This window comes from Rhinopithecus roxellana, chromosome 16 (assembly GCF_007565055.1).
Source record: "Rhinopithecus roxellana isolate Shanxi Qingling chromosome 16, ASM756505v1, whole genome shotgun sequence".
NCBI classification, from domain to species: domain Eukaryota; kingdom Metazoa; phylum Chordata; class Mammalia; order Primates; family Cercopithecidae; genus Rhinopithecus; species Rhinopithecus roxellana.
This window is the reverse complement of record NC_044564.1, coordinates 15,672,066-15,688,657: the sequence shown is the minus strand read 5'-3', so window position 1 is coordinate 15,688,657 and position 16,592 is coordinate 15,672,066. Positions and strand designations below refer to the sequence as shown.

General features: G+C 45.5%; 1 protein-coding gene across 5 annotated transcripts in view; it reads left to right on the top strand.

Moving 5' to 3' along the window:
- Positions 1-517: 517 nt before the first annotated feature.
- FUBP3 (far upstream element binding protein 3) overlaps positions 518-16,592 on the top strand; it is a 58,949-nt gene continuing 42,874 nt past the window's right edge. For 2 of the 5 annotated variants that reach the window (XM_030919791.1, XM_030919792.1), the window contains exons 1-2: positions 547-706; positions 14,454-14,531. In XM_030919791.1, coding sequence (XP_030775651.1) covers positions 623-706; positions 14,454-14,531 — 162 coding nt within the window. In that variant the 5' untranslated portion in view covers positions 547-622. Of the gene's footprint in view, positions 707-14,453; positions 14,532-16,592 lie in introns of all 5 variants that reach the window. The other 3 variants (XM_010360948.2, XM_010360946.2, XM_030919790.1) reach the window with 2 other exon arrangements.

Sequence of the window (16,592 nt, the reverse complement as noted above, 5' to 3'; positions counted from 1 at the left end):
GGCCCATCCTCATGCAAACTGCAGTGTAAGAACTGGGGCCCAGGACTCCCCGCAAACGTGGGACGCTAACATTCTGTGGTGCTGTCCCAATGTTATTTCAAAGCGCTCAGCCCCCAACTTTCCAACTAATAGCCATTTCAGGGAGGGGCTGCCCAGGACCAGGCTTTTGATGAACCACGTTCAGGGTGTCGTCTTGGGAGAGCCACGTCAGTCCCTTTGAGATTCCAAACGGCCGACAGAGGACACCTCGGGACCACATCCAAGCCTCAGGGACCTGTCAAGACGCCATCGACGATCCTGGACCAAATCTCGCCCGGGAAGGGAAGGGTCGCGACCGGACCCTGGAGACCGACGGCTGCCTGGCGATCTGAACCCACCCCGGCGCTGCCGTCTCGACCCCACTTCCGATCGGTCGAAGGTCACGTGCCCTGACCCCGCCCCCTGACCCCGCCCCCGCAGACGCGGCTTCTCTAGCTGAGAGCGGCGAGAGTCCCGGCTTCCCTTCCGCCGGAAGTAGAGCGACTTTCCTTTTCCGGCTACGGGTACCCAAGCAGAGCGGGAGGCCGGACCGGGGAGCCAAGCGGCGGCGTTGGCTGCGGGGGCGACGGCGGCGGGGGTGGTAATGGCGGAGCTGGTGCAGGGGCAGAGCGCTCCTGTGGGGATGAAGGCCGAGGGCTTCGTGGACGCCCTGCACCGGGTCCGACAGGTAGGGGCGCAGCTGGCTGGCAGGAACACGAGATCCCGAGGCGGGGCCTGGCGGGCGGGGAAGAGGAGTTCGGGCCTGGGGGCGGGAGGCAGCCCGAACCGACGTCTCAGCCAGGCCGGGCCGTTCCGTGGGGTTCCTACAGCCAGGAGGAGCCAGGGGGATAAGGCGCCACTGCGAGGCCCAGGCCCGACCTGTCGGGCGGGTCTCCCAGGTGCTTGAAGTCGCTGGGAAAGGGTTTGCCTAGAGCTTCTGGCCCCATCGTGCCCCAGCGGCCAGCGTGGACCCACAGTGTAGCCAGCGCGGGGTTCTGAACCTCGCGAGGGGAGGGGTCCGGGAAGCCCATGGGGAGGATCTGGGTGTAGACGTAAAGCAGCTCTCTCACGCCCAGTAGCTTGTTAGAACTTGGGGAACAACGTCTTTAGACTTTGTGTTGAGTAGAAGGAACTCGAGGGCATCTTGTATGTGAGGGTGCTCTTTGGAGAGGGGAGAGAGGGAGGTGTTACATGTGTGGGGGTTGTCCCTAAGAGGCAGAAATTTCTCATGGCAGTCTTGCCTCTGCTTGGAAGAATGATATGGCCTCATTCCGACATTGAAACTTTACTGTCTGACAATGTCGTGCATTTTGTCAGAGTTAAATTAACTGGGTTTTAAAAGGCTCCAGGCTTCCCTAGAGAGTGAATATGGGACCTGCCAAAAATACTCGTTAGAACAGAACGTGTTCTTAAATTGTATCTCAAACTTACTTACAAGTTAGCCCTAACACTTAAAAACTTTCGCTGTTAGGTGTCTTATGTTCTCCTCTCTTCTTACGTAATTGTAAGCGCACTGATACATTAAAATTTGGGCTATAACTGATTACTGCTTGATTCCTAACAGAAAGCCACAGGAGTCATTGTATTAGAAGAAGGTCTTCACTCGGGCGCTTGAAGATATGGTCTTTACATCTCTTTCCAGTATTCCAGGGGAGGGAACCCTACCTGTTTCCCTGATACTGACTTTTCATGTTATATATTGATGCTCCTATAGACATTATATTGGATCCCAGAACTTTCCAAACCTGTGGTTCCACCTAAAATTTTATCTGATGAATTGTTACTTTACTGCCTAGGTGCCAACCAGTACAGTAGTGAGTATCCATCTTACTTAGACTTCAGATCCACCCATGGCTATAATGGATGAACATACCACCCAGCTCCCCTTCCACCACTCTGCTTGCTGGTGTGTTACGGTGCTCTCCTCTACAGTACAGGGTCCTGAACCTTGTTTCTCACTGGCTACTAATATGTAATGGCTTTCGCTCTGTGCTGATGTGTGACAGTCAACTTGTTGGCCTTCTATGTCCGGGAAGAATTATAGTCACTGCCTTAAAGGGCTCAGATCCTCAGTTTGCAGAAGGCCTGTAGTTGAACATAAAGTGAATTTTGAACCATTGAGAAGACATTCCGCTTCTCTTGAGCCAGTGGTTGAACTCATATTCTTGGACAACCTGCTCCAGAGGGAAACCCTCTGTTAAATGCTGACCTAATGTGGATTGTTGAAGCAGTGGTGTTCACTACTAGCAGTGAAAACTTCATTGGATTTGTTCTCAGCTCTGAAATGCACCATTGACTGGAGCAGTAATAAGCCCAATGGAGACAGGGCTGTAAGTGTGTTCCTTCTGAATGTTAACAGCTGGAGGTCCATACTATCTCCAAGGATTTGATGGCCTTTAAAAACTAAAGAAAAAAACAGGTTGGTGGGTAATTTTAGGTTTATTGTGTATAGATTTGCATTGGGCAAGAATGGAATGTTAGAAATCTGTAATACTATATGCTGATGGTAAACTTTCTCAAAGGATCTCATTTGGGCATCTGGAAGGTGATACTTCTGTTTCTTTGTTATATACACAGCATGTTGCAGAGATGTGATTTTTCTCACCATTAAACAGAACTAAAAGACAGTATATTTATTTAAATGCAAAGCTTTTTCCCCTTTTATGTCTCCTCATAAACCCCAGAGACAGTCTGTAAGGCCCTCTTAAATTTGTCAAAGACAGTCAAGTGTCTCATGCTCAGTTTTTCTAGCAGATCTTAATAGAATCTCAGTTGACCCTGCTGGGATTTGAACCTGCAGTTTCTATTAAGTCTGGTGTGTGAAGTTCAACACCTTATCAACTAGACTTTTCCTCTGACATCTTGAAGCCTCCGTGGACTCTGCAGCAAAGTGCATCAGTTGTTGGTTTCCTCTGAGCGTGGCATTCTTATATTGAAAAGAAGTCTCTGAAGATGTCAAATAAAATGTAAAAATTATCCCCAGCAGTGTGAAGTCTAGTGAGTTAATGTTTGGCACAAGCAGGTAATTTACATCCATTCTATAGGGTAGTAGAAATGTGATCTGGGCAAGTCACAGTGGCTCAAGCTTGTAATCTCAGCACTTTGGGAGGCCGAAGTAAGAGGACTACTTGAGCTCAGGGGTTTGATACCAGCCTGGGCAACATAGTGAGACCTTGTCTCTACTAAAAATTAAAAAAATTAGCTGCATGTGGCGGCCACCCCTGCAGTCTCAGCTATTTGGGAAGCTGGGGCAAGAGAATAGCTTGAGCATGGAGATCAAGTGAACTGTGATTGCTCTGCTGCATTCCAGCCTGAGTGACAGAGTGAGACACTGTCTCAAAAGAAAGAAAGAAAGAAAGAAATGTGATCTCATTCAGTTCCATGGATGAAGATCTAACAAACTGCTGGATATTAAAAAACATCTTTTCTACTTTTCCCAAGTCATTAGGCTGGTTAGCAAAAGTAGTGTTTCTTCAACTAGTTCAGATAAGACAAAATTCTGAGTAATTTATCCTGTTCCACGGCCGTCTTTATCCTGTCTGTCTAGGTTATAAGGGGACCTCTGGATAAGTAGATCCAAGTCTGGTTTACGTTGTTCAGTTTTCCTAAAAATATTTTTGAATGTTCCTAGAAAGTCTACTGCTGATAATTTAGTAGCACCTGTAATCATGCACAAGCAATCCCTTGTTAGGATAGTGTGATGCCACAGTGCGTTATAGGTTGACAGCAGCCTTCCACAAGCTGGACCAGCCAGATGTCTGCCAGTCATCACCTACATAGAAATTGTTCTCCTGAGAAACTACTAATGCTTTTTAATGCTTTTAAAAAAGCATTAGATCTGTTTTGATCTAGATAGACTCACTCAATGCCTCTGGATTGTGTAACTACAGCACATAATGTTGATACAGAATGCACTCTAAATGGTGCTTCATGAAGTTCAGCATCATGGTGGCACTACACTCAAATGAGTGTGACCAAGCCATTGTAGAATTAGTAGAAAGTAACCTTGTGACAGATTTTTAGGCCCAAATCTCTTCTTCACTGGCACCTTTTTTGGGGAAATGTTGATTGGTGTGGGGGCCTCAGAAGTTCCACAGTCCTCCTGAAAATCTCTCCCAGTGCTGCTGTTTCACACTTGAAGCCTGAGCAGTAGATAATTTGGGATGTGTGCCGCATACCTTGGGCTGATTTAGAGCTTTAGTTGCTTTAAGATTCTGGCTTTTTAGAACAAGCACTGAGTTTCCTTTTAAGAGAACACTGTGCATCTACCATTAAAAGAAAAAGCCTCCATTCATTGGCCAGTGGGTTCACCCTGCGAGGCTCATTTAACATGGTTTTGACTCCCGGTTCAGTTGAGTGTACTGAGCACTCAAGAGATCTGAGTGGTACTCCACTGAGACTGTCTTGTAGATGTCCAGTGATTGAATAGCTCAGGTCATCATTTCTCAAGGGACTAACCCCTACCTGTACACTCATTTTAGCTTTCATAAACACTTGAAGGAAACTAGTGTCTGCAGGAAATCCATGGGCTGCTCCTGTAGCTTTACCTTGTTGGGACCCAGTGGGGTACCTGGCAGAGTGAGTCTTCCTTAAAGGGTTTTGGTGACGTCACTGAGTGTGTATGCACCACCACATGTTAACGGAAGTACTGAACTTCATATTGGGTATTGGAAAGTAGATAGTGAACTATGTATTCCACTGTATGTCTCTAAGGCTTTTCTCATTTTCAGGTGAGAACATTTATAATATGATAATTTATCATATAATTATTTTGAGATAGGGCAAGGGTCTCACTATGTTGCCCAGGCTGGTCCGGAACTCCTGGCCTCAAGCAATCCTTCCACCTTAGCCTTTCAAAGTGCTGGGATGGGTGTGAGCCACCTTACCCCCATGCCTGACTGTCTTTATTTTAAAATCTGATAGCCCACGTGTATTATCAAACTTTGGTTTCTTCTGAAGTACCAGTTATTTCATAGATAGAAATTTACTTAGACCACAGTTCTCAAACTTGTGACCTGTGAGCTATAGAAGACTTACAGTGGGCCTGCAGGCATGCTTTGTTTGACCCACAGAGCACCAACACTTAGAAACTAGAGTGATTTTTGGCTGGGCATGGTGGCTCACGCCTGTAATCCCAGCACTTTGGGAGGCCACGGCGGGCGGATCACCTGAGGTCAGGAGTTCAAGACCAGCCTGACCAACATGGAGAATCCCCGTCTCTGCTAAAAACAAAAAAATTAGCTGGGCATGGTGGCACATGCCTGTAATCCCGGCTACTCAGGAGGCCAAGGCAGGAGAATTGCTTGAACCCGGGAGGTGGAGGTTGCAGCGAGCCGGGGTGGTGCCACTGCACTCCAGCCTGGGAGAGGTTCCCTGGGCGAGGTTGCAGTGAGCCCAGATCGTGTCATTGCACTGAAGCCTGAGCGAAAAGAGCAAAACTTTGTCTCAAAAAACAAAAGAAACTAGAGTGATTTTGTATTTTTTTTAAAATGAGATTTCGGGCTAGGCATGGTGGCTCACTGCCTGTAATCCCAGCACTTTGGGAGGCCAAGGCGGGCGGATCACGAGGTCAGGAGATCGAGACCATCCTGGCTAACACGGTGAAACCCCTGTCTCTACTAAAAATACAAAAAATTAGCCAGGCGTGCTGGCAGGTGCCTGTAGTCCCATCGCCTCAGCCTCCTGAGTAGAATTGCTTGAACCCGGGAGTGGAGGTTGCAGTGAGCTGGGGTGGTGCTATTGCACTCCAGCCTGGACGACAGAGCAAGACTCCATCTCAAAAAAAAAAAGTTTCGGCCAGGCATAGTGGCTCATGCCTGTAATCCCAGCACTTTGGGAGGCCGAGGCAGGCAGATCACTTGAGGTTAGGATGAGACCAACCTGGCCAACATGGTGAAACCCTGCCTCCACTAAAAATGCAAAAATGAGTCAGGCGTGGTGGTGTGCATCTGTAATCCCAGCTACTCGGGAGACTGAGCCACGATAATCGCTTGAACCTGGGAGACAGGTTGCAGTGAGTGGAGATTGCATCATTGTACTCCAGCCTGGGTGACAGAGTGAGACTCTGTCTCAAAAGAGAAAAAAAAGATTTCTAGTTTCCCTAGAAAAGATCTGGCCACACTGCTCCCACAGCTTGCACAGCGATAATCAGGAGGAGCTGAGTAGCTATTGCGTTTTTGATGTGAGGCATTCACGCTCTCCGGGTTGCCTTCATTCTCGCCATCTGTCTATTGTTTTATACTGTTCTTTGGGATGCCTAATTGACAGTTTTTTACTTTTTCTAAACTGTGAGTGAGTCGTCTCTGGTTTTTATTTGAAATTTCTAATGGAAAGAGCTGTGGATGGAGAGTTAGGATGTCTGAGTCACCTGTAAGCCGATGCATGACCTTGGACTGGGTTGGCCTTCCCTAGCATTTGATCTGTAGGCTGTTTAAAGATCTTCCGTGGAAAAGAGATCATGGGCAGTTAAGTTTGGGGAATGCAGGATTAAATAAAGGTGAATTGACTTCTTTAAGACTTGTCAGAACCTTTAACATGCTTGTGTGCATTAACTCCTACAGGGGTGTAGGATGTGTTTTGTAAATGTCCTGAAGTTAGATCACTTCATGCCCTCTTTCCATGGAACCAAATCACATTCTGTGCATCAAACGTCAGGAAATGTGGAGCTAGATAATTTCAGCAGTCTCTTCAAACCTTTAGATATTCAGAGTGTCCATCTAACTGGATCTGGAAAAATTTCACCATGTTATTTTGGTTCTTGTGCTTTCTGTTATATCCGCTATCTATTCATACTCCTTTCTCTCCCCTTCTTTGCTGTGTAGTCTTTATTCTGGTACTTTATCTTAGAATCATCCCAATTGAAAATGTTCTGCATTTGGAGTTTTATTGTAAAGATTTTGTTCGTTGGTTTTGGGTTTTTTTGAGACAAGGTCTTGCTCTGTTGTCCAGGCTGGAATGCAGTGGCATGATCACAGCTCAGTGCAGCCTGGATCTCCTGGGCTCAAGGGATCCTCGCACCTCAGCCTCCATAGCTGGCATGCACCATCACGCCCGGCCTACATTTTTATTCTAATACCAGATGGTTACAAATCACTTGTAAGACTGAGTAGCGTGATTGGAAGTAGTGATTTGATTCAGATTACTTACCATTAATTGAAGATCTGCTGAGTCCAAGGCCGCTTGCTGGATGCTGGGCCAGTGCAAAGATAACTAAGACAAGTTTGTAAGTGGTTTTATCTTAGTGCGGAATTCAGGCTTTACAACCACCAGGTAAGATAGGACCACGACTATCAATTCTCTCTCTCCCCTTTTTAGTTATAAATTGAGATAGGATCTCTCTCTCACCCAGGCTGGAGTGCAGTGGCGCAGTCTCGGCTCACTGCAACCTCTGCCTCTTGGGCTCAAGCGATCCTCCTGCCTCAGCCTCCCAAGTAGCTGCCACTACGCCCAGCTAATAAGGGCTATTAATTCTCATTTTATATTTGAAAATAATGAGCCAGAGGGAGATAAAGCAGTTTTCTCAGAGGTACACATAGTTAATATATGCAGTAGTTCTTGAACCCATGCCCTCTGCATTTTAAGAAGGACTTGATTCCTTAGCAGAGGTAGTTGGATAGTTTTTCATCTCAATGGGGTGGCTGAAGCAGCAGCCTTTTTTTTTTTTTTTTTTTTTTTTAAGACAGAGTCTTGCTCTGTCGCCCAGCTGGAGTGCAGTGGCGCAATCTTGATTCACTGCAAGCTCCGCCTCCCAAGTTCATGCCATTCTCCTGCCTCAACCTCCTGAGTAGCTGGGACTACAGGCGCCCGCCACTACGCCTGGCTGATTTTTTGTATTTTTAGTAGAGACGGGGTTTCTCTGTGCTAGCCAGAATGGTCTCGAACTCCTGACCTCATGATCCACCCGCCTCTGCCTCCCAAAGTGCTGGGATTACAGGCATGAGCCACCATGCCTGGCCTTTTTTTTTTTTTTTTTTTTTGAGATGGAGTCTCACTCTGTCACCAGGCTGGAGGGCAGTGGCATGATCACGGCTCACTGCAACCTCCGCCTCCCGCGTTCAAGTGATTCTCTTGCCTCAGCCTCCCAAGTAGCTGGGACTACAGGCACGCACCATCACGCCTAGCTAATTTTTGTATTTTTGTAGAGATGGGGTTTCACCATGTTGGCCATGATGGCCTGGATTTTCTGACCTCGTGATCCACCCGCCTTGGCCTCCCAAAGTGCTGAGATTACAATTGTGAGCCACCGTGCCCAGCTTAGCAGTCTTTAAACAGATCATTGGAGGGGGTTGTTGGTGGAATTCGATGAAATGGAAGGGGAAAGCTAATGGGCGTGTCACATTTAGGGCCTTTGGTGGGAGCGACCCACCTGAAACGGTATTTCAGCTTAGAGCCTCACCTGATCATCTTAGCATTCTGCCTACAGATGGGCCTCTCCATATCCGCTTTAAATTTAGCAGGTGTTTAAGGAGCACCTTCTATGTGCCAAGTATTTTGCTATGCATTAGGAAAGTTGTTCCTTAACTTTTTCAGAACATGGACCTTTCTGAGACTCTTGAAACTTTGAACCTCTCCCCAGAAATATTTAAATAATTTGGGATGTAATTTTGGGAAATCATGAATTCTCTAAAACTAACCCCTGGGGCTCCTAATTAAGGACTCTTTGTCCTAAGGGTACCAAGATGTTGGAGACAGATCCAGTCCTCAGCTCTGATAGTGGGGAGACAGTATAACCAACAGGTCACTCAGTGAGAGTATGCTTTTTAGATGTAGTTTATAAGGTGATTTGCAAACACAAATGTGGGAGTATTTAGTTCTGCCTAAGCATAGGAGGGATGAGGTTGTCAGGAAAACCTCCCAAGGAGAGCTGCATCTTATTCAATTGTCATAGAATTCTTTATTTCAGTTATTGCCAGTAAGTAGGGCAGGATCAGCCGGGGCTCCATCTCTGATGACAACAATAGTTCTCATTCATCGAGCCCATGTTGTGCTGGGTGCCAGGCAAGGATTCTTATATATGTTCTTTCATTTCATGGTGACAAAACTCCTGGAGAATGGCATTGTGATGTGATTATTAAGACAGAGACTTGAGGTTCAGACAGTGTGAGTTCAAGTTCTGGTTCTGCCACTTACTAGCTTGGCTTTAGACAAGTTATTTGTTTCAGCCTTAGTTTTCTCATCTGTAATGCAGAAATAGTTGATGATAGTAATCATTTAAAAACAATAGTATTAGAAATTAGGAAGTTACCCTGGGTGGTGGGGTGGGTAGTGACTGAAGGCAGCATGAGGCAGACTTCTGGGGTCCTGGTGATGTTTCTTGATCTAGGTGCTAGTTACATAGGTATTTTAATATCTGAAACTTCAGTGAGCTATAAACTTATGATCCATGTATTTTTCTGTGTCATTATTGTTCTTCAATAAGAGGTTAAAATAGCAAGCATTTCTGGTTCCTTACTGTGCACCCGGCATTGTTTCTAGTGCTTTACATTTATCTTGTTATCCCTGTGAATACAATTCCAGGCAAACTGGTTCCAAGTCCCACAGTAAGGAGAATAGTGACAATTAAATGAGGACACTGTCAGGCACTTAGTAGGCAGTATGCTTGATGCACTGTCTTCTTTGTAACATTAGGTAGTGGGATGCAGGACTGGGACCTGCCCCTAGGGCCCATGACTCCAAGCCTGTCTTAGGAACTTGTTTTTAGCCACGGGGCTACTTGCCTGGCTGCATACTGTTTCTTCCCACATGTGGGGAGTAGAGACTTGCAGTCCAACCTCCCTTTCTCCCAGGCAGGGCCTCTCTGGGTGGCTGTGCCTCTCAGGGTCTGGGGAAGCAAGTTGGGTTCCCACGCCCTTGATGCCGGTGTGAGTCTCCACCTCTGCTTGCTGTATCCATGCGAATCAACAGGATCTGTGTTGAGTAGCATGGACACATATGTGGATGGCATTCAGGTGGCTTTGCCTATTTCTGATTGGTATAGAGTTCTAATAAGTATGAAGTTGTGGGGCTATTTGCAACTTCTTATTTGGATTTGTAAGGTGATCTACTTTGGTTATGAAACCTGTCAGAGAATTTTAGTCTTGAAAATGTGTACTGGGAATAATTAATTGCCATGTTTTCTATCTTTAGTGATTTGTGTACCACCTTTATGATTTTTGCCATATCATTGAACCTTCAGTATACTATTTAATATTCTTAAGTTTAGATTATTTATTTATTTATTTGTTTATTTTGAGACAGAGTCTTGCTATGTCACCAGGCTGGAGTGCAGTGGCTCAATCTCGGCTCATTGCAACCTCCACCTCCCAGGTTCAAGCAATTCTCCTGCCTCAGCCTCCTGAGTAGCTGGGATTATTGGCATGTACCACTACGCCCAGCTAATTTTTGTATTTTTAGTAGGGACAGGGTTTCGCCATGTTGGCCAGGCTGGTCTTGAACTCCTAAGTTCAAGTGATCCACCAGCCTTGGCATCCCAAAGTGCTGGGATTACAGGTGTGAGCCACTGCACCCAGCCAGATTTATTTTGAATATATATGCATATATATATTGTTTGTTTGTTTGTTTTGTTTTTTTGAGAGACGGTGTGGCTCCTGCACAGGCTGTAGTGTGGTGGTTCAACCATAGCTCACTGTAACTTTGAACTCCTGGGCTCAAGGGCTCCTCCTGCCTCAGCCTCTCGAGAAGCTAAGACTACAGGCTCATGCCACCACACTCAGCTAGGTTTTTGGGCGTTTATTTGTTTTTGTGTTTGTAGAGGTAAAGCCTCACTGTGTTGCCCAGGCTGGTGTCAAACTTTGGGCTCAAACGATCCTCCTACCACAGCCTTCCAAAGTGCTGGGATTACAGATATGAGCCACCATGCCCGGCCTCTTTAATTTTTTTTTTTTTTTTTTTTGCCGGTGACATACCCCCAAGGAGATCCTGAGAGCATGTGCCCCTAAAATATTTTTTAAAAGGGAACTAAGTCAGTATCATATCATAAGTGGAAAACTTTGTCATGCATAGAAGGTAATTGTAAGAACAATGGAAGTTTAAAAACATTCATCCGTGTACCTCCCAAGATCACCTTGTGTGTTTTTCTTTTTCTTTTTTTTTTGAGACGGAGTCTCGCTCTGTCGCCCGGGCTGGAGTGCAGTGGCGTGATCTTGGCTCACTGCAAGCTCTGCCTCCTGGGTTCACGCCATTCTCCTGCCTCAGCCTCCCGAGTAGCTGGGACTACAGGCGTGCACCACCACGCCTGGCTTATTTTTTGTATTTTTAGTAGAGATGGGGTTTCACCGTTAGCCAGGATGCTCTCGATCTTCTGACCTCATGATCCGCCCGCCTCTGCCTCCTAAAGTGCTGGGATTACAGGCGTGAGCCACTGCGCCCGGCCTCAACCTTGTGCATCTTTCTTGGGAAAACACTGGTTTAGTCTGCCCCTGCATTTTACAGGTGAAGACACCAAGGAGAAAGGCTCGTGAAGGTCTTCCCCAAGGTCACAAACGGGAAGAACTGGCCGGAAAATCAGGACTGTTGACTGATTCCTGGTCCAGTACTCTCCTCCCATGAGTTTCCTCTAACTACTGGTGGTTAAGTGTCTGTGACGTTGATTTATTTTTCATTTATCACTGAGCTTAAAATAGCACGGGTAGTGAGATAACCCATTTGCCTCCCCCTAATAAAAAGGGAAAATAACTTGTGTGGTAGAAAATTGGTAGCAGAGTCCGCTCAAGGTCACGCTTGCAGATAAGAGTGGCCTTGGTTTTGTGGACCATCCTGGCTTTTATCTCCTGGCCTACACCATTATGAACTGAGGACTGTACCTCACTTCCCTTAAGTAACTACTGTTTAAAATGATCAGTTGTGAAGAATTGCTTGGGCTCTGTGCACTGGAAGTCATTAGACTTTATTTAAGTCCTTGGGAACTGAGATATGTTTAAGAAAATATTAGGTGGAGGGAAGGAAGCAGCCAAGTGGTCAGAGAATTTTAGTCTTGAAAATGTACACTGGGAATAATTAATTGAAAATAGAAAGTTAATGTTTTCTAACTTCAATGATTTGTGTACCTCCTTTATGGTTTTTGCCATATCATTGAACCTTCGATGTACTATTTACTTGGACTCCAGACTCAGGAAGATCTGGGTTTAAATACCGTTTCTGCCACCTTTTTGTTTTTTTGGTAAACTGAAAGCAAGTTTATTAAGAAAGGAATAAAATAGAGCAGTCTGTTTCTGCCACTTATGAGATGAGTGACTTTGGGTAGGTCACTCCATGTCTGAGCCCCAGTTTTTGTTGACTTAAAATGGAAAAAATAAGGCCGGGCACGGTGGGTCACACCTGTGATCCCAGCACCTTGGGAGGCCGAGTTGGGCAGACATCAAGGTCAGGAGTTCGAGACCAGCTTGTCCAACATGGTGAAACCCCGTCTCTACTAAAAATACAAAAGTTATCCGGACATGGTGGTGCACGCCTGTAACCCCAGCTACTCGGGAGGCTGAGGCAGGAGAATCTCTTGAACCTGGGAGGCAGAGGTTGCAGTGAGCCGAGAACCTGCTAGAGAATCACGGTGAGGAATAAATGAGATAGCGTATTCAAAGTGGTTTTAGCAGAGTAGCACTCATTACATTTTAATTCTATTTTATTAGGCATTTAAAATCATTTTTTGGAACAAGGTTGTATGTGGAAGAATGACGAGTATATTGCTTCTTTACAGTATAGTGTAACATAGTCTACACCATAGTATAAATGTGATTTATATATTGTAATGTTGACTTTATACCCAACATTTGTTTAACCAGGGTTCAAATGCAGTTTCCTCACTTCGGAGCTGTATCTCAGCTGTTTTTCTGTACTACTTCTCTCATAGTGGAAATTTCCCAAATTGTAGATAATGAAGTAAGCATGAATTAAGAAACCTGACAGGCTTAGTCACATTTTGGAAGAACACTTGTTGATTTAATCTAAATTAAGAATAGGAAGCTGTTGTAACACTTTTATCATGGCAGCTTTGGAGGAAAATATGACATGAAACTACTACATAACGTTAGAAGGCAGGCCAAGGACTCAGGAATACAGTTTAGCTACTTTAGAAGGAAGAGAAAAGGGCCAGGCGCAGTGACTTATGCCTGTAATCCCAGCACTTTGGGAGGCCAAAGTGGTTGGATCACCTGAGGTCAGGAGTTTGAGGCCAGCCTGCCCAACATGGTGAAACTCCGTCTCTACTAAAAATATAAAAATGAGCCAGGCATGGTGGCACGTGCCTGGAATCCCAGCTACTCAAGAGACTGAGGCAGGAGAATTGCTTGAACTCAGGAGACGGAGGTTGCAGTGAGCCGAGACCACGCCACCGCACTCCAGCCTGGGTGACAGAGCAAGACTTCGTCTCAAAAATAAAATAAAGAAGGAAGGTAAAAGATCTGGAAGCCTAGAGGCGTCATTTGAAGGGAGCTGGTATAAGGTCATATAGAGCTTGTGTTTGGGGTCCTGTCTTTTTGTTTTGTTTTGTTTTTGAGTCAGTCTCTCACTCTGAGATGAGTGTGGCTGTGTTCTAACAAAACTCTAATTACAAAAGTAGGTGGTTCACCAGCCGTAGATTGCCAACGGCCTGGCCTAGACTACAGTAATGTCTCCTAAGGCTGAGTCTGGCTTAGACTATCTTTTCCTTCCTTCTGTCTTCCTATCTTGTCTCCTCACAGTCAAGGGGATGTTTTTTGTTGTTTCCTAGAGATGGGGTCTCGCTCCATCTTCCAGCTGGAGTGCAGTGGCTCAATCATAGCTCACTGTAACCTTAAACTCCTCGGCTCAAGCAGTCCTCCTGCCTTAGCCTCCTGAGTAGCTGGGACGACAGGAATGCACCACCACGCACAGCTAATTTTTTATTTTTTGTAGAGATGGGGGTTTCGCTGTGTTGCCCAGGCTGGTCTAGAATTCCTGGCCTCAAGCAGTCATCCCACTTTGACCTCCCAAAGTGCTGGAGTTACCTATGCTAGCCACCATGCTCTTGGCTGGGGATCTTTTAGAAGCATAAATCAGCATGTTACTCTGCTGCTTAAGACTTATATTAGCTGCCCATCAGCCTTCCTATAAAGTCCAAGCTCCTCACCATGACCTGAAAGGGTCCAGTATGAACTACCACCTTTGAAACATATCTAGTTCCTTCCACGCTGGCAAGATTGACTTCTTTTCCGGGCTCATACCTACCAAGCTTGCTCCTGCCTCAGGGCCTTTGTACAAGTTCCTCTGTGTAGAACATACTTTCTCAGATTTTTATGTAGCCAGCTCCTCATCGTCACGTAGGACTCAGATGTCGCTCCTCACAGTGGCCTTCCCGTTCACCCCGTTTAAAGCAGCTTCCTAAGCATGCTCTGTGACATTATCTTCTCTTATTGTGGTAATGCTTATCACTTGCCGAAATGATCAGTTTATTGATTATCTGGTTTACCTTTAACTTCCCCCAGCTGCTGACTCTTAAGTACCAGGCCTGGTGGTTCTCCCTCACCACAAAAGCTCCAGTGCCTCAAAAAGCCCATCACACAGTAGGTACTTAACATTTATTGGGTGAATTGCCTTGTTTTGCAACCGTAGTATTTGTGGTGTGCTCAAGTATTCCTCTGTCTTCAGGGATCTTATTATCTTTTCAAAAACTATGAACTATGTGGTATTACCCTGGGGCGTCATGCAGAGAGGAAGGAGACTTGCCTCAACATCACAGAACTCATAAATGTAAGGGATGATGTCTGCTGTTTAAATCCTGCATTTGGTTTTCAGTATCATTATTGTCTTTGGTTGGTTGTTTGTTTCAAGTAATTTCTGTTGGTCCCAATAGGTCTGAGACTTCTGGGAACATTTGGACTAGCTCAGAGCTACCACTGAAGACTTTGCTCTGGGGGACAGCTGTGCTAGCTGCCCCCTATAGACCCCTGTTTATTAACTTTAACTGAGGAACTAACATCAAGAGCAGTTGCTGTAAATATTCCTTTGGTTAAATGAGTTACTTTCTTATGAAGATCACATATAATTTCCTGCTGAGAACAAAGTAGATAAGTAAGAAGTTCTGCATACCATTTGTTTCTGGGGGGAAATTTTTAACAGCTGTGTTCTGTCCTTTCACTGATAATAAATATTAAAAGTTGAAATAGCTCTTAGAGATCACCTCCGTTTCTCTGCTGCAGGAATCCTTCTGAAATTGTTTGAACACTTCCAGTAAAGACAAGCTTATGTTACATCTCTATAGATCACACATCAGTTTATAGAGATTAAAGTTTATAGGATGGGTGTATTCCTAAGGAATTGTCAGGCTGGGCACCGTGACTCACACCTTTGAGCCATGGGATTAGCCAAAGTGCTAATTCCAGCACTTTGCGAGACTGAGGCAGGAGGATTGCTTGAGCTCAGGAGTTCAAGACCAGCCTGGGCAACATATTGAGACCTCATCTCTATTAAAATTTAAAAAAGTAGGCTGGGTGCTGTGGCTCACGCATGTAATCCTAGCACTTTGGGAGGCCGAGGCAGACAGATCACCTGAAGTCGGGAGTTTGAGACCAGCCTGGCCAATGTGGTGAAACCCCATCTCTACTAAAAATACAAAAATCAGCTGGGCGTGGTAGTACACGCTTGTAATCCCAGCTACTCGGGAGGCTGAGGCAGGAGAATCGCTTGAACCCAGGAGGCAGAGGTTACAGTGAGCTGAGATCATGCCATTGCACTCCAGCCTGGGTGACAAGAGCAAAGCTTCATCTCAAAAAAAAATAAAAATAAATTTTAAAAAATTTAGCTGGACATGGTGGTGCATACCTGTTAGTCTCAGCTACTTGGGAGGCTGAGGCGGGAGGATCACTTGAGCTTGGGAAATTGAGGGTACAGTGAACAATGATCACATCACTGCACTCCAGCCTGGATGACAGAGTGAGACCCCTTTGTCACATTTGAGCACACAAGGCCATTCAGATATTCTTGGGGAATTTGTTGCATAAGCGAACCCTGTGAGAAAACCTAAACTTTTTGAAGAAAGTTCTTCAATTGTTGGCTTGCTTTTTTTTTTCTTCTTAAGATGTGACATGCCTATATATTAAGAGGTGGCTTAAAAATGCTAATTTGCAGCCAGGCACAGTGGCTCACGCATGTAATCCCAGCACTTCGAGAGACCAAGGCGGGCGAATCACCTGAGGTTGGGAGTTCAATACCAGCCTGACCAACATAGAGAAACTCCGTCTCTACTAAAAATACAAAATTAGCCGGACGTGGTGGCACATGCCTGTAATCCCAGCTACTCGGGAGGCTGAGGCAGGAGAATCACTTGAACCCGGGAGGCAGAGGTTGCGGTGAGCCAAGATCGCGCCATTGCACTCCAGCCTGGGCAACAAGAGCGAAACTCCATCTCAAAAAAAAAAAAGAATACTAATTTGTTTGTAGAGACACATTTTTGAAAGTACTCTGAAGACACATTATTATTAAGACCAAAAGAAAACTCACTTAACAGTGAAAAGTATTTGTGCTCTTGTGGTGCTGCCTTCCATTAATCTAGGTCAGGGGAGAAATGGGATAACAGCCGTTTAAAGAGGACACTTGTCTTTCTCCCTCAGATAGAGCCATGGTTT